The 18,537-nt window shown below is 41.8% G+C and overlaps 1 protein-coding gene across 2 annotated transcripts in view; it reads left to right on the forward strand.

Annotated features, from left to right (window-relative positions):
- Positions 1-511: 511 nt before the first annotated feature.
- Positions 512-18,537, forward strand: part of SH3GL2 (SH3 domain containing GRB2 like 2, endophilin A1) — a 144,629-nt gene continuing 126,603 nt past the window's right edge. Inside the window, exon 1 of one of the 2 annotated variants that reach the window (XM_078852938.1) lies at positions 512-826. In XM_078852938.1, coding sequence (XP_078709064.1) covers positions 782-826 — 45 coding nt within the window. In that variant the 5' untranslated portion in view covers positions 512-781. The remainder of the gene's footprint in view (positions 827-18,537) is intronic. The other variant, XM_073345468.2, reaches the window with a different exon arrangement.

An 18,537-nucleotide genomic window follows, 5' to 3' on the forward strand; every position in this document is an offset into this window, starting at 1 on the left:
TACACACCTACTTAATATTATGCACATGGGCAGAAAGTTAAGCAGTCACATAAGCGTTTCAGGGATTGTGTCTTAAAGTGGCCAGATTTCCAGAGGTACTCCAATTTCACTTGAGTGCAGGCCAAAGATGCTGAGCCCCTAGGAAGATTGGGTCACTTTCATTTGTCATCTTAGGGATTTCGGGGTCTGAAAAGCAGGGCCTCATTCTAACCACATCTAACCTCCGGCACATAAACAATTGTAGAAAAAGTGCCGCAAGAAACCGACCCAATGAGGGCTTGAGTCCTGGCCCACAGCCATAGGGGCAGAGCTCAAAGCAGGGCGCTCAGGATTTGGAAATCCATCCTATACACGCATTATAAATAAAGATCTCAGTCTGATTGTTTTTTTTTCTTTTTAATTCCATGCTCTAATTTAAACAATTCTACAGCTGAGAAATCAGGGGCTGCGTATGTCATATTGTGAGGAACAAAGCCGGGGAAGCAGGGACGCTTGCTCTGAGGCCAGGGCTTGAGGGTTGGGGAAGGAAAGGAGGACTGGGAGGACAGCTTTCTCTTTAAGAGGCTGGATTCCCTCTCTTTGACGTCAGGGTTTCTGCACCACAGACTGGCCTCTGATAACCTGTTCGCTGGGTTAAAGAGGATCTGAGAGCAGCGAGCGAGCGAGAGAAATCCCCCTTTCAGCAGCAATCAGCCATCTGGTCCTCGAGTCGCTCCCATCCTCTTAGCAGCAGCAGCAGCAGCATTCCCGGGGCCGGGGCGCTTCCCTGCAGCATCCTACCATGTCCGTGGCCGGGCTGAAGAAGCAGTTCCACAAAGCCACCCAGGTACAGGAGCGGGCCCGGGTCAGAAGAGGGGGAATGTCTGGTGTCTGCCCGGGGCTCAGGCTGCCTGCGGCGCCCGCTCCCCCAGCGCGGGGAAGGAAGTTGGAGCAAGAGGCGAATGTGTGTGTCTGTGTGTGGGGGGCTCTGCGGGGGGCCACGCGACTGGGGGGCACCAGCCGGACCCTGGAAGCTGGAGCTCTGGTGTGGAGCCCTAGGGAGGGATGGATGGATGGGGTGATGCAATGCCCAGAGGCAATCCCTGGAGGGCGCAGCTCTCCGGGGTGGTCGGACCCAGCGATCACGGCGGACTGGGGTGTGTGTGTGTGTGTTTTGGGGGGGGGTCCTTGACTTGCTTCGCCTCAGGGAAGTTGTGGGGGGATCCTGGCTGGTGCCGCTGCTTTGAAAGCGGACAGCTGCCGAGGGAAGGAGTCAGACCCCACCCACCCCCCAGCCCCGCGCGCCCCCCAGCTGATCTGCAGGACCCAGCGCGCTGCGAGGAATCGGGGAGTACGTGGGAGTGGGGCGGCTGCGGGAGCTGGGCGGTTGCTCCCCTCAGGGCCCCTGGCTCTGGCTCTGCAGGAGGTACCGCATCCCCGGGGAAGGAGGAGGCGCGCGCAGCGCGGTCCCTGGGTCCCTCACTCCAGCCCCGCTTGGCAGCCGCAGCTGCATTATTGAACAAGTAGAGCCCAGGCTCGGCTGGCAGCCGCCTCTGCTGCCGGGTCCTGCGCCGCAGGCTCCTCTTTCTCGCTGCCGCCGCAGAGCGGCTTAGCAATTGAATTACTGTACTCCAGGAGGACCCGCTCTGCCGCCCTTCTCCCCCCGGGATGCGCTTTGGTGCATCTGCCACAACTGCTCCCTGGGCTGCTTGGGGTATGATTTCATCGGTGAAAACTGCGCCTCCTTGTGTGGCCGCCTGTGAGATTATGTAAAGTCCTCCTCCTCCTCCTCCTGTGACCTTGCACTGGGGAGCACTCTCTGAAATCTCCATCCTAGGAGCAGTTGTACAGTGTTCTGACCTGCTATGGTTAGCTTTCTCTCTCCCCTCTTAACCCTCCCAAAGGATCATCCGTGTTGGTTTCACTTGTCCTGTAACTGCATAGCCCTACTCAGACCTCTGGCAGATTTATCTACAGTTAAACTAATGTCAGGACACGCTTGCTCTTTGAATCCCAAAGTAGGCTTCGCACTAATTTAAGAATTAATTTGGTTGGATTTCAGATGTTACATACCGGCTGGTTTAGAAATCCGGCCTTAAAATAGGGACTTTTTACACAGCACGTCCCACAAGCCTGGGTTTCATTTGGATTTCTTCTCATTGTTTCTGTAAATCACCAATATACTGTAATATTCAGATTACAGCCAATATGTTGGCTGGTGGTGTGATGTATGGTAAGGAGAACCAGCTGTGTTACCTGTGAAAATCTAGGGCACCCTGCCTATACCCTCCCAAGGGCACAAGGCGTGATCCAATCAATTTAGGCATCCCCCACCCTTTCCCTTCCAAAGGCTCAGGGTGTAAGGCACCTATCCTTACCCATGGGGCTCAGGAAGAAACCTGGTCAATTTAAATACCCGCCCTTTCCCTCGGGATCAGGGCTCCTCAGGTCTGCAGAACCTTTTCCCAGTGAAAGAGCCTTAAACAGCTGTGCTCTAAACATCTATTCATTAGCAACACAGAATACATATACCCAGCAAATCTCTTATGCTCACCACTCCCAATATACAGACAAATTTCACCCAATGGCCAGTCAGGATCCACTCATCTGGGGGTTCCTGGTGATGCCTTTGCACATCACGGTCATGCAGAGGGGTCAGAGTTCCAGTAGCTTGATGTTAAACTGCAGTCCGGAAATGGTTCCCAAAGAACATTGTTTTTCATTTACATTATACAGGTAAAACTAGCTACGTCCTTCAAATTTACTAAACTTATCACATTATCCCATACTCCTAAATAACAGAAATTTTAACCAATTACACACTGGCACCTATGTGTCCTCCTTCCTGGCCAAGTTTTTACATGTTATCTTTCATGCCTAACTTGTAACTTAGTTGTGACCCTCTCTGTTTATGCAGATGATCGGCATAAAAACACTGGTTAGAGCGTATTTTACCATTTATTGAGTCTCTTTCTGTATCTTCCCCAATTTCCTAGCACCCGGGTGTCTCCACTTTACAGCCTTGGTGGTTATAACTCTCGTTAGGGACATTCCTGAGGTGGGGTTGCTTTATCAGCTGCAAAACATTCCTTTTTTTTCTTTTCAATTTTAGTGGTGAACTCCTGAGTTTCACCCATGGCTGGTTTAATATGGGGGTGGGGGATCGACCAGGTCTCCGGCCTACAGCTCCTGTAGGTGCTCTACATTATTTTAGAGAGAGCAGGATGGAAGTTTCACCAAACTCAAATTTATTTTAAAAAATAACTTAAAATAGTACTTAAAATGCAATCTGTGGTCATATTCTGATCTCAGTTACACTGGTGGAAATCCAGTATAGCTTCATTGAAGTCAGTGGCGTTACTCTGCTTTTACACTGCTGTGACTGACATTAAAATTTGACTCTGTCTTCCATTCACATATAAAATGGGTAAAAATATCAGATGTTACATAGTAATCCTTATTGTGAAGTGTCTTCAGGGAACAGCATAAGGCCATTGTAAATAGACTCCAAAAGTAGGCTTGCAAAATTCAATATGGTATAACACCTTTTGAGAACCTGTGCCTTCTCCTTTTCTCATCTCTTTTAGGTTTCTAGGAAAAGTGTGCCTATTTTTGTGTGCCTGTTGATCTAATGCAACAATTCCTTAACTCCATCCAGTAGAGGACTCACCCAAATTCTAGTTCTAATTGTGATTTCCTCCAACCTAAAAATAAATAAAAGGCATTATGATTGTGAATGTAATGGTGTATATTGGTGTATACCTTTATTGACAACTGTGCACAGAGCAAAACATTGCATCTTGTCATTCATATCATACTGAGCTGCATCATTTGTTAAATATCCTTCACATCAACCTGTCATGGTCATGACAGATGCACAGCAGTTACAATTAAGGCCCTGGGACAACCAACTTTTATTTTCCCTCTATTTCCTCCAATGCATATTAGAAGCCAAAAAATCAATATCACTGCAGTGAAATCTAGTACCCAACGTAAAAATTCCAGTGCTGTACTAGCCAAATCTAAGGAGAGGGTGTGTTGAAGCCTACTTTGTAATGGTAAAATTTACGCAGTCTCCTTTTCATAGTACAATAAAGAGAATCCTTTCATGAACAGTAGGAGTAAATAAGAAGCATTCCTGGATGCAGCATGCTACATGGGTGCACCTATACTGTGCTATCCTTAAGATGACATTCTCATACTACATCGCTGATTCTGAGGATTCCTTTAAGCAGCGATACTGCCATTTATAAGTCGGAAGAGTTTGAACTAGCTGGAACCAAAATAGCAGTCCAATTCCAAATTTAGCAACCTGTCCGCAGACAACCTAGGGATTTTGGAGGCCAACCCTGATTTATACAATTAATTCATACTCATGCCATGAAATGCTGGCATGAGTGAAAATTACTAATGATTAAGAGTCACAAGATCGGGCCCTTTATTTACTTATGCTGCTGATTGAAAAATCAAGGGCCCATCCCTGCCAACCCTACTCACATGAGAGTCCCATTCATTAGGGTTTGCAGGGTATGGGCCTATATTTGCTATAGAATGAAGTCTATCAACTAAGAACAAACACCTTTTCAGTGGTTTTCACAGTTTGTAGGAAATTTACCTGGCAGGTATTACTTCCAATGATAGCTTAATGGCAGATTCTTCATCACTGGGCATTTGTAAATCAAGGCTGGCTGGTTTTCTAAAAGATTTGCTCTAGTTCAAACTGGAATTATTTTGGGGGATTTTTATAGCCTTTGCTATACAAGAGCTCAGACTAAATTATCACAATGGTCCCTTCTGGCCTTGGAATCTATGACTACCTACTCACAAGTGACCTGTTTTGTTGCAGTGTACTCCCATACCATACAGGGAGTGTTTTAAAACTTTGGAACATTTGATTTTTGCTGTGTCCTAGAGTACTCTTTTTTTTACACCTGTACTTTCTACTGCTTTTTCTTGAATAGTTTGTTTTCTCTTGAAAACACAAGATTGGTTTCTAAATGTGTCAGGGTGTTGCATGGACCAAATTATTTTATTGCCTAGATTTTAGCTAGGTCCTATTGTGGAAAGCAGTGCGGAATACATACAGGTGTCTGAATGTTATATCCTCTACCACAGCAAATATGCAAATTTTGCTTGAGAAATGAAATATTTGAGATATTTACCAGCAAGATTACATTTCATTTGTTAATAGACCCCAATTCTTTTTGTATACCATTAAGTTGTAAAGTAATTTTCTAGGCTTACTGTGTCCTTCACTCCAGAGAAACATTCTACAGCATTTAATTCTTTTTGTACACTTCCACCTCTGAAGCTATTATACTCATTCATAACATTGTTCCCCTTTGTGTGTGTATGTGTGTGTGTGTCTCACTCTCTCTCTCAAACACACACATACACAATTTCTGACTATAAGCACACTAATATTTCCCTGTTACAAAATATAAAGCTTTTCAGCACTACTAAAAATCATGTTAACTTCATTTTCTTCCATACAAAGGAGTTGATTGTACCGACCATAATTTCAAAATCACATGAATTAAATTTCTCTGTTTATCCAATTTCAACATTTTGTTTTTCATTCCTACTTTACTTTATAAAATGGAAAACAAACAAAACAATCTATAGAGTTTTACACACGGTGTATAAGGTATTTATTGGCATAAATTTTGCGGAGTTCCCTATATATTGAAGCCCTGGCATCAAAAGCAGCAGTAGTTAGTCAATGAAAAGTGGGGGCAAATGTAGCACTTGCTAGTGAGGAGCAGTGCAATTGTTTTTCCATTCTGTGGAACAGTTTCTCTTCTCACAACAGTTTTACTGCAGTGTAACTCTGTAGACTTCAGAGGAGTTACTCAAGATTTATACCTGGATAAATGAGGGTCTTCTTTTGTATGGCCTGTGTAGGTAGCAACAATTACAAATTTATATCTAGATTTGATAGCCGGCACATTGCCACAGCAGTGAGCTGATGAATGTCCTTTAGATCCCTGGCAAAAGAGTGAAGAGGACATTCAGATATAATGTTCTTCATCGTTTGTGCCTGATGACCACAGTCGCATACAGGTGTTTGCCTCTTTTTCCATTTAAAGAGGGTTTGTACACATCTCCCATGAGATGTCCTGATGCAATTCAATCTGCATCAGTCTTTCCGACATAAATCAAAACCTGGTGGTTGCAAGACGACAACCTTCATGTGGCGCTCCTTTAAGTGTTGGTGTTTTTCATGCTTTGTGCACGTTCCCTAATGTATCAATGTTATCAACTGGCCACTGAACATCGCGTTACCGACCTTCTAGTGAAAGTAGCAATGATATAAATGAGGGTGAGTCAGGCCCTCTGAGTGAGTTTAATACAGAATTACAAAATATCTAGGCTGCTCAGTATGGAATTCATTACTATTGTGCCCACACAGCACCCGAGGAACAAACGTAACGCCATTAAAATGTTAACTGAAGCTACCATGTATCTGCTGTGAATACAATCTGCAATTATACAGACTACTTCAGATATTTTCCCAGGAATATATAATGGGCAAATAAAATGTCATTGCATCAGTGCACACTAAAGGGTCTGTTCTCCCCTAGATGCACAAGCCTAGCTTCATTAACATTATTGGGAATTATGTTCGTATCAAGGAGAGAATAGACTTGTGTTGGTTTAAGAAGTACTAGAGTAAAATTTGGTTCTTGGCCAGCATTGATTTAGATGTAGACTTACTAGCATGTAAAAAAACGGAGTTGCTTCAAAGGAACCACAGCTTATAATTTCATGGTAGCATGTACTGCATAGTATGGAATAAATCTGGTGTCTCAAACACACTATCAAGACTGAGTTTTTAGAAAAGTAATAATTCCATAGTGAAAAAAATTAACAAAACACTGGCAGCTAAGTGCATCATTCCATCCCACCTGGGCACTAGTGATGAGGTTGAAGGGAGTCAATGAAAATGAGTGACATTTAAATGGACAGAGTGAAGGGAGTCACGTTACCCTATAAGGCCCGGGATTTGGCCTATTGTTTTAAACTTGGCAATGTCCCTTTAAGAGAGAAATGTGTTTGTTTGTTTTTAATGTAGAGATTGACACAGACTTGGGTATGTATTCTTGTAAAAAAATATGGTTATTACTGAAAAAACGTATGAAGAAAAATACTTCCACTTTGACTGTGTCATACATGTTGCCACTTTGCCTATAGCTCTCAGTAACTTGTTATGAAGCAGACCTTTTGGATGGTAAGTACAATGTTTCTCTTTAACAAAACAGTCTGTTAAAATGCTTAGTAACAGTCTAACCTAAATAACACTGGGTGTATAACAAAAATCAATTGGCATACAAATTAGGCTCTGATTCTTCAATTGCATCTACTCAAGAGGCACATAAGCCCTGTTGACTTCACAGGGATTCTGCCTGGGTTCAGTGATCTGTCTACACAGATCCAGTTGTAAGATTGGGTCCTTAGGAGTGGTGGGTGTAAAGACTGAAATAATGACTGTTAGGTTTTGCATGTAGTGAGTGCTCTGGAAGAGAGTCTGCTCCATGGCATTGATCCAGCAAAACACTTAAGTATATGCTGAATCTTAAGCACATGAGTAGTTCCATTGAACTGTGATTAAAGTTAAGCTCATACTTCAAGGCTTTGCTAGATCATGGTCCATCTGATCAAATAAAAAAAGAGATGCCAAGGTCACAGTGTAATATTGTTTGTTCTGATGGGGAAAGGAAATCCAAGGACTGAAGCTGTACCCGTCACATATTCAAAGTGTTCTGCACACATAATTAATTCTCAAAACACCACTGTGGGGTAGGTAAGGAATTTACTATATTGTTAGTCCTCTTTTACAGATCAGGGATCTGAGTCAGAGTTAGATACCAACATTTCCTAACCTGGGTGCCTAAATCCATATTCAGGGTCCTCGATAAAAGTGGCCTGATTATATGAGATTCTAGCAACCAAATATCCCATTGACTCCAAGGGGAGCTGCGAATGCTTAGCACTGCAAAAAATCAAGCTGCTTTTATTTAGGAGCCTAATTTTGGGCAACCAGGTTTAAAAATGTTGGCTCCATGACTTGTCTGAGGCCACCCTGGGACTCGATAGCAAAGCCAGGACTAGAACTTGGTTCTCTTGATTCTATTCCTCTGCTAACCTCTCTGTAACTCACAGTGACTCCTGAGTATTACATAATATGAGATATAAAGGGGAAAGGGCCTGATCCAACTCTCAGTGAAATCAACAGGAGCTGCATCTTGCCCAAAACAAGCATGTATCTTGTCCTCTTTCCTTGTGTACCCCTCCACCCCAAAAAATTACAAGAGAGTTTTTGTATTTCCACAACCTGTGTGCGCCTGTATTGGAAGCTACATAATGTAGTATTCTTCCCAATATGGCTGTTACTTTGTTTTGCTTATAACAAATCATGCCATCTTGAATAAAAACTTCTTGATGATACCTGACATGCTAAAATTCTGATCTTGGTCTGTTAAGGCATTTGCAATGTGATGCTTCACATCATACTGCAGTGGGATGTTCTACTATCCTCCTAAGGCAAGTGCCAGAAGCACTATCTCTTAGGACATCTAAAATTAGACTGGACAGAGCTCTAGTAAATATACAAAATTGGAAACAATCTCACATTGACTGCATATGGATTAGGTGACCTAATAGGTCTTTTCTGTCTGTGATCTGTTGTATGGGATAAAGTGGAAAAATTTGAGCTACATTTACTGGGGCCAAGTATTTTGTAATAGGAAGATACTGAGTAAAAGCTGGAATACCTGTAAAGGAACTGACAGGTCATATCAAAGGGCCACATGCTGAAATCCTTCATCAGTTCTGATTTAGTTCTTATTCAGGAACATCCTGTTGACAGAAGTGGGAATGTGCCTTGTTAAGGAAGTCAAGATTTAGCCACAAATTCTTTGGGCAGAAAATAATTGAACAGCTCTGTTTGTTAATGTGCATTGGCTTAAAAGCTAGGGCTTACATTTTCAAAAATGACAAGTGATTTTGGGTACCTCAGTTTTGGGATACCCAGCATGAGACATATTAAAAGGATCTGATTTTCAGAAAGTGCTAAACAGCTGCCCTGTGAATATCAGGCCCCTTTATTGGTGTCTCAAATTGGGTATCCCAAATCATTATGAAAATATATATTGTCCCCCTTAAATATATCCATGTGTGAGGGGGAAAGGTCTATTAAATATATTGAGTATATATTATATAAGTGACAGCTTACATAGAATACCTAAAATTTCTAATTGACTGGATATATTTCAAATAATATTGAACATAATTAAACCGTAGCATAACTGACAAGATAAATATGCCTGCACACTAGGTAAACTGATGTAAACAAGGTTTTCCCCACAGCACTGCATACCTGGTTAAGCTTGTGCTCTCACCACTGTTCTCAGTATTTTATATACACCAGTAATTATTACTTGTATTCCTAATGAGAACCAGAAACTTTTGCTTTATTTATAAAAGCTGGGAGTCTTTTTAAATCATTGAAATGTATTCTTGAATTTCTAGCAAATGTGTTCTAGAAAAACTGAATTTTTAAATTCCAGTTACTCCTATATGAATCCATATTTTTCATATAGTAAAACTCCATCCTTATCACTCTAACTTGATATGTAGTCATAGAATGAAGCTCAGTCCACACACAAACTGTGCTGCAAACCTCCAGAGGGTATTAGTCTAGATCTGCTTCTGCTGAAACATGATTGTTCCTTAAGAGGGACAGAAGCATAGTGATATCAGGCACATACCTAGCTGTAAGCTTTTGTAAGGCATTGTAATGGGAAGCTAGTGGATAAGATGTACCTACTGGAACCTACTGTGGACAGCTACAGTCAAGCACAGTAGATAAAAGACAGGAATATGGTAAATCACTGAAGCTAGAGAAGATATGGTGAAATATGCTTAGTCTACAGAAGTTAGAAGGAGTTTTTTCCTGCTTAATATTTAAAATAAAAAGATAAGCAAATGAAAACAAGGTTTTTAAAAAGGTAGATAATGTCAGACCAATCTCATTTCTTTCTATGAGAAGATAACCGATTTTCTAGATAAAGAAAATGTAGTAGATCTAATCTACCTGGCTTTCAGTAAAGCATTTGATGCAGTTCCCTACGGAACATTATTAGTTAAATTGGAGGAGATGAGGATTTATTTGAGAATCAAAAGTTGGGTAAAGAAATGGCTAAAGGGGAGACTACAACGGGTCTGAAAGACGAACTGTCAGGCTGGAGGGAGGTTACTAGTGGAGTTCCTCAAGGATGTGTCTTTGGACCAATCTCATTTAACAGTTTCATTACTTATCTTGGCACAAAAAGTGCAAGTGTACTCATAAAATTTGTGGATGATACAAAGTTGGGAGGTATTGCCAATACAGAGGAGGACTAGAATATCATAACAAGTAGGGCTGTCAAGCGACTAAAAAAATTAATCACGATTAATTGCACTGTTAAACAACAATAGAATACCATTTATTTAAATATTTTTGGATGTTCACTACATTTTCAAATATATTAATTTCAGTTACAACACAGAATACAAAGTGTACAGTGTTCACTTTATATTTATTTTTCATTACAAATATTTGACTTTAAAAATCAAAAAAATTGTTTATTTCAATTCACCTCATACAAGTACAGTAGTGCAATCTTTTTATCATGAAAGTTGAACGTACAAATGTAGAATTATGTACAAAACGCATTCAAAAATAAAACAATGTAAAACTTTAGAGCCTACAAGTCCACTCAGTCCTACTTCTTGTTCAGCCAATCACTCAGACAAACAAGGTTGGTTACAATTTGCAGGAGATAATACTACCCATTTCTTGTTTACAATGTCACCTGAAAGTGAGAATGGGCATTCACAGGGCACTGTTGTAGCTGGCGTTGCAAGATATTTACATGCCAGTTGCTCTAAAGATTCATATGTCCCTTCATGCTTCAACCACCATTCCAGAGGACATGCGTCCATGCTGTTGATGGGTTCTGCTTGATAACACTCCAAAGCAGTGCATACTGACGCATGTTCATTTTCCTCATCTGAGTCAGATGCCACCAGCAGAAGGTTGATTTTCTTTTTTGGTGGTTTAGGTTCTGTAGTTTCTGCATCAGAGTGTTGCTCTTCTAAGACTTCTGAAAGCATGCTCCACACCTCATCCCCTCAGATTTTGGATGGCACTTCAGATTCTTAAACCTTGGGTCAAGTGCTATAGCTATTTTTAGAAATCTCACATTGGTATTTTCTTTACATTTTGTCAAATCTGCTTTGAAAGTGTTCTTAAAATGAACATGTGCTGGGTTGTCATTCAAAAGTGCTATAACATGAAATCTATGCAGAATGCAGGTAAAACAGAGCAGGAGACATACAATTCTCCCCACAAGGAGTACAGCCACAAATTTAATTGACACATTATTTTTAACGAGCATCATCAGCATGGAAGCATGTCCTCTGGAATAGTGGCCAAAGCATGGAAGGGCACATGAATGTTTAACAGATCTTGCAACACTGGCTACAAAAATACCATGTGAACGCCTGTTCTCACTTGCAGGTGACATTGTAAATAAGAAGTAGGCAGTAGTATCTCCCATCAATGTAAACAAACTTGTTTGTCTTATCAATTGGCTGAATGAGAAGTGGGACTGACTGGACTTATAGGCTCTAAAGTTTTACACTGTTTTGTTTTTGAGTGCAGTTATATAACCCAAACAAATCTGCATTTGTAAGTTGCATTTTCACAATAAAGAGATTGCACTTCAGTACTTGTATGAGGAGAATTAAAAAAATACTATTTCTTTTGTTTATCATTTTTGAGTGCAAATATTTGTAATAAAAATAATAATATAAAGTGAGCATTGTGCACTTTTTATTCTGTGTTGTAATTGAAATCAATATTGAAAATGTAGAAAAACATCCAAAATATTTAATAAATTTCAATTGGTATTCTATTGTTATAAGTGTGATTAATCGTGATTTATTTTTTAAATTGTGATCAATTTTTTTGAGTTAATCTCATGAGTTAACTGCGATTAATTGACAGTCCTAATAACAAGATGATTTGGATGACCTTGAAAACTGGACTAATAAAAATGGGATGAAATTTAATAGTATGGTCATGCACTCATGGACTCATAACAAGAATTTTTGCTATAAACTGGGGATGTATTAGTTTGGCTGTATTGGTTGATCACAGGATGGTTAAGAGCCAACAGAGTCCTGAAACAGTGAAAAAGGCTAATGCGATCCGAAAATGCATCAGGCAAAGTATTTCCAGGAGAGACAGGAATGTGTTATTACCGTCACATAAGGTGAGATCTCACCTGGATGATCAGAGGAATGGAGAATGGAAACTTACGAGAGGAAACTAGAAGAGCTTGACTTGTTTATCATAACAAAATGAAGGCAGAGGGGAGATACGATTGCTCTCTATAAATACATCAGAGGGATGAACACCAAGGAGAAAGAAGAGTTATTTAAGTTAAGGGCCAATGTTGGCACAAGAACAAATGGATAATAACCTGCTATCAATACATTTAGGATTGAACTTAGGCAAAAATTTCTAACCATCAGAGGAGTGAAGTTCTGGAACAGCCCTCCACAGGGAGCAGCAGGGGCAAAAAACCTAACTTTTTTGAAAACCGAGTTTGATAAATTCATGGAGGGGATGGTACGATGAGATTCCCTACAATGTCATATGGACCATCTGTGACTGCTACAAGCAGATATCCCCAACAGCCAGGGATGGGATAGTAGATGGGGATGCAATGTTCAAAACATAGCCTGTATCAGAGTCTTATTTTATATCTCATCTGTCATCAGGTCCTTCCAGAGTACTGCATAACAAGATGAAATAAAGCTCTGCCTGCTGCTGATCAGTAGTGCACAAGTGTGTCTTTGAGAGATTTAACTCACCTCCCATCCCTGAGACTTATATGTTAATAGTATTCATAAAAAGTGCTGAAGCACCATTAATGAATCCAGAGACTTTGCAGAGGTTACCCTGTGGAAGGTACTGTAGCTTGTCAGGGCTCCCAAATGGAAATATGACAGAGGTGCTGGAGTGGTCTTTCTCCTTTACTATGGGGAAGAAGGCGAAAGGATCTTGATGATCAATAACAACAACCCAACAGCCTACTGATGGAGGTCCCAAGCATGGAAAGTCCACCAGGGAAGGAGGTGGTTGCAGTGGAAAACAGCTTGACAGGACATAGGGGTCCAGTAGACTCCTGAAGTAGCTGCAGTTGACTGGAAAGGGGATAGGACCAGAATGACTAGGTCATCACAGCCCTAGCTAGCCTCTCCTAGCGCAGCTCCTGTGGAACCCTCAACAGGAATAAAAGCTGCCTTCCCCTACTGAATTTTTCTAGAGCAAAAGGCCTTTAATTTACACCTCTCTGTGCTATCTTCTGTGAATATGGCTCAGCATTTTCTCTTTACCTTGCACCGCCTATTGGAGAATGGTGGTGCTGGGCCCATCTTAAATGTGCAGAGACCAGCATAGGAAGAAAAACTGCACTAGTATAAAGTATTTTCATCATTCTTTTTGTCACAAGCAGAATTACTTAACCTCACATTGCTTACCTAATCCTGTACTTAATCTTGGAACAGAAATAGTAGCTTTTTTTAAAAACCTGATGTTGTGGCAGATGTCTCAGAAAGCTATCCAGCATGCCACAAAACTGAAAGCATTTCGATATATTTTCTCTGCAAAATGAATTACTCTGAACCAAAGGATGAAATTCTCATTGACTGTATTTTCCCCATCCGTTTCCATCAGGTTATATACTTTAAAGAGAACTCACCCTTATTCGAGCAGCAACAGGATTTTATGTAATTTCTTCCCCGAGATGAGTCATATCAGAAGATATTTGCTGGTGATGAAGATTTGGTGAGGCACATACCAGTTACCTGCACTATTTTCAGCAAACTCTCTAGGTTTCAGCTAGGATGGTGGTTTGATACTCCCATGATGAGGGACATATAAGTAGTTGGATAAATAGATAGATGGCCAATGGTGGTCGTTTTTACAAGTCGCTAGTCTAACCAGGCTGACAAGCTCCTTGTACTCTGTCCTCTGAAGCTAAGGATATCAGCACAGTATTACCACTATGCACTAATTGGTTCACATCAAAGGATTTCTATCTCCAGTGGATACCAGCATTCACACAGAGCTAAGATCAACATGCTATGGCTTATTAGAGTAAAGCTATGAATGTTGGGGCCGGAAGGGCTGTATATTCATGTGTATGATTACTATTCCTTAAAACAAAAGGGAATGGCTTTAGCACTCAAAAGAAGGTGGTATGGCAACCATTCAGGCAACTGAATCCTGCCAGAAGCTGGGAATGGACGACAAGAGGATGGATCACTTGATAATTTCCCTGTTCTGTTCATTCCCTCTCAAGCATCTGGCAACGGCCACTATTGGAAGACAGGATACGAGGCTAAATGGATGATTGGTCTGATGCAGCATGGCTGTTCTTGTGTTCTTCACTGAGGCCTCAGTTGTGTCTTTAAAGCACAGCACAGCTTTTGGTGTAGTGCAGAACTGGCCCACCCAGAAAGAGCCACCTGGAGCTCTGTGGGACATGGGCAATGCACCCGCTGCTACATGCTTTTATAGGGTGCAGCATAGTCTCCCCAACATGTGCTGATCCCACTGGGCTGGCCAGTGCAGAGGGATATAAAGGCCATGTCCCTGCCTCTTCCTCACATCTGTGAGGGTGCAGTTTGTCTCTGTGCTGTTTGAAAGGCGCTGCCGCTGAGCCTCCCATGCTTCTGGCCTGCATTTGTGCCTGGCTTTATATGGGTGTCACAGTTGGCAGGGAGGTTAGGGTTTCACTGTCTTCCCCAACTTCCCCCTCCAGTGCATCCATATGAGGGTCAGGCATTATTTGGCCCTGGAAAAGGTACAGCTGAGGAAGTAGCCCATGTAGCCTTTCTGTCACTGGCTTGTCTAGGTGACTTCTTCCTGTCCTGGAGCAACCACTCATAAGTGTGAAAGGCTTATCTGCTGATACTGCTAACAATGCTGCCAACGTGTAATAATTAGTTGGTGGGTTTGCAATGTGAATTTCTACCCACTAGGAAATGGACAGAGACTACCAGTTGGTTTCACTGGCCACTGAACAGCCATCATTTGATGGAGGTAATTTCCATTGGGTTTTTATTTTCTCTTTCATAATTTTCTTGAATTTGTAAGCACTCTGGAATTAAGCTATTATGCTGAGTGCTTTATGAGCAGATGTTTTAAAATAGAGTGAATTGTTTCCTTTATTCCCTTTTCTTCTCTGATGTCAGAAAAGCTATTTACACCAGAAACTGTTAAAATGTTTTCATCCTCTTCTGCCCCTTTTTTATTTTAATCTTTAATAGGATTGTTTAAATTCCAGTTGTTGTTACCAGTTTTAAATGCAAAAATGCTTAAGCTTAGCACTTTGCTATACCGCATTCCAGTAATGCTTTGCCTTACTTTTGTACAGTATTGAGGCTACTATGTGTATGTTATAGGAACCAGGACACACCCCAGCTAATCACTATATTAAAAAAGGCTCAGGGGCCAGACATGACTTGCTTGCTCCTACTCCTGAAAAAAAATATATTTAACACATGAAAGCAAACACACATGCCAACAGAGGTAAAATAAAATATTCCTCCAAGGGACTTTTCCCTGAAAAGAATTTTTCTCCCCAGGAATTGTCCTTCACATGCTCTTCTTTTATGGCCTTTACTGAACAGGATCTGATCTTTTTGATTAGCTGATACATCCAGACTTATGACAATGTTACGAAAGTATTGCCTTTCTAGCCCTTGTAATATAGTTCATATCTGTCTGGATGTTGGCTAATGTGACAGAATATCCACCCTGCATAAGCCCTGAGCAGGTTAATGTAGGCCGGAAGGGGTACAATTAACCTTACATGCTGCACCTGGAGGGAAGCCAGGTGTGATAAAGCCTAATGCTTCTGAAGCCCAGCTGGGGGAGGTGTAGGGTGTCATAAATATAAAGGGAAGGGTAAACCCCTTTAAAATCCCTCCTGGCCAGAGGAAAAATCCTCTCACCTGTAAAGGGTTAAGAAGCTAAAGGTAACCTCGCTGGCACCTGACCAAAATGACCAATGAGGAGACAAGATACTTTCAAAAGCTGGGAGGAGGGAGAGAAACAAAGGGTCTGTGTGTCTGTATATATGCTGCTTTTGCTGGGGATAGACCAGGAATGGAGTCTTAGAACTTTAGTAAGTAATCTAGCTAGGTATGTGTTAGATTATGATTTCTTTAAATGGCTGAGAAAAGAACTGTGCTGAATAGAATGACTATTTCTGTCTGTCTGTGTCTTTTTTGTAACTTAAGGTTTTGCCTAGAGGGATTCTCTAATGTTTTGAATCTAATTACCCTGTAAGGTACCTACCATCCTGATTTTACAGGGGTGATTCCTTTACTCCTATTTACTTCTATTTCTATTAAAACTCTTCTTGTAAGAAAACTGAATGCTTTTTCATTGTTGTTGGATCCAAGGGTTTGGGTCTGTGCTCACCTATGCAAATTGGTGAGGATTTTTACGAAACCTTTCCCAGAAAGTGGGGTGTAAGGGTTGGGAGGATTTTGGGGGGGGAAAGATGTGTCCAAACTACGTTTCCCAGTAAACACAGTTAGAGTTTGGTGGTGGCAGTGGTTATTCCAAGGACAAAGGATAAAATTAATTTGTACCTTGGGGAAGTTTTAACCTAAGCTGGTAAAAGTAAGCTTAGGAGGTTTTCATGCAGGTCCCCACATCTGTGCCCTAGAGTTCAGAGTGGGGGAGGAATCTTGACATAGGGTTAGGATTATAAAACAGAAAGTGTGAGCAGAAAGAGGCTGTAAGAGGGAGGAGGTCTGTAGTTGCATCCTAGAGGGAAAGGGAGTTGCCAGGGACTAGGAGGTGGTCAAGCAGGAGAATAAATCCTAGGTTCTTTCCCTGGGCTAGATATTTTTACAAGATGCCTAGAGAAGTGAAGTAGCCATGGGGAGCAGAAGAATCACCACTTCCAGAGTCAGGCAAGGACCTAGAGAGTGGGTGTAGGAAGGAGCTCCGGGGAAACAGAAGCAGGGTCTGAGGCTGAACAGATGTAGTCTTAGGGTTCCTGGGCTAGGACCCAGAGTAGCAGGTGGGCTCAGGTTCTCCTATCAAGTACTGGGAAAGTGGTATTGAACCTAAACTTGGAATGGGAGACTGTTTGAGACAATGTCCAGAGAGCTCGTCTGGTGGGATTGTTGCCTCTGAAGTGGTGGGGACTACACAGTGACCTGGCTAGTGGGCTGAGTCATGAAGAAGAAGCACTGTGAGTCCTGGAAAGAGAAGGGCTACCGCATGGGCAACCAACAGAAGAAGATGCTAGATGGGGTGAGAGCTAATTCCCAGACTCACCCCTAAGGAGGTGCATCTGTGGTGAGTAGAACCCCACCCTTTACAGCCAAAATTCTCTTGCTTCCTCAACCAGTCTGGAGGCCCCGAACACCAAGAAGCAATTCATGAAACATAGGTGTCAACAATAGCTTTGATTCTTCAGGTCAGTGACTTAGGGCTTGTCTATATGGAAAAGTTACACCATCATAACCTAAGGTCTGCTGTTAAACCACTACAGTTATACTGCTATAGCCTTATTATCTCCAGGTTGATGCTTATTCTGGTGTAAGAGAGGCTTTTTTTAAAAAAAACAAAAAATGATGTTGCTTGGGAAGCCACTCTCAGGGTTGAAAAAAGAGAATCCATGTATAACTGGTAAAACTTTCCCATGCTGACAATGTGTTAGTGGTGACCTCTGGTTTGTTTTCTTAAAGCCCTTTCCCAAGCTGAACATGCATTCCTTTAGCTATGCTGTAGCTGTCATGCAAATGGTGTTTTAAGGCCTGGTCTTGTGCCTATTGAAGTGAATGGGAGTTCACTATCTCTAGTGTTCTTGACTTTCTAAAAATTAGTATGTGTTTCAAAACCGGTTACTGTGGTGTTCTGCGGCTCCACAGGGGATTTGCTCTGCTTTCTATGAAAGTACTGAGAACCATATGACCACATGTAAGTCAAATCCATTGCTGCCACAAATGGGTGTGACGCTATTGCAGGCAATGGGCTTGCACCCACTTTTGCCAGCAGAGGATCTGGTTTCATCATTGTAACTAGACAAGGTAGGGGGGAGGATGGTGTCACATTCTAGGGTGCAATCCAGACCAGTGAGAAATTCCATCATTTGCTTGGCCTGTCATCTTGGGTGCCTCAAAATACTTTGCTGCTGGAGCTTTCTTGGTGGGATGCTTCCAGCCAGCAGACGAACAAGCAATGAGCCTCTCTGTGTTAAGCCTCCACCTGTCTTGGTTACCCCTGGCAAGATAACACCAAGGTGCTCCAGTCCCACAATTCCCCCAACTGCATGCTCTTCAATGTCCAGCCCTCTCCTGGAGCACTGAGAGAGTCCTCTTCTCTGTCTTTAAAGATACTATATCCAGTAGCTTGCTACATTAACTAGAGTTAACATTCATTTAAATCAGACATCACCCTGGATTGGTTTAGATTAC

This window comes from Lepidochelys kempii, chromosome 5 (genome assembly GCF_965140285.1).
Source record: "Lepidochelys kempii isolate rLepKem1 chromosome 5, rLepKem1.hap1, whole genome shotgun sequence".
NCBI classification, from domain to species: domain Eukaryota; kingdom Metazoa; phylum Chordata; order Testudines; family Cheloniidae; genus Lepidochelys; species Lepidochelys kempii.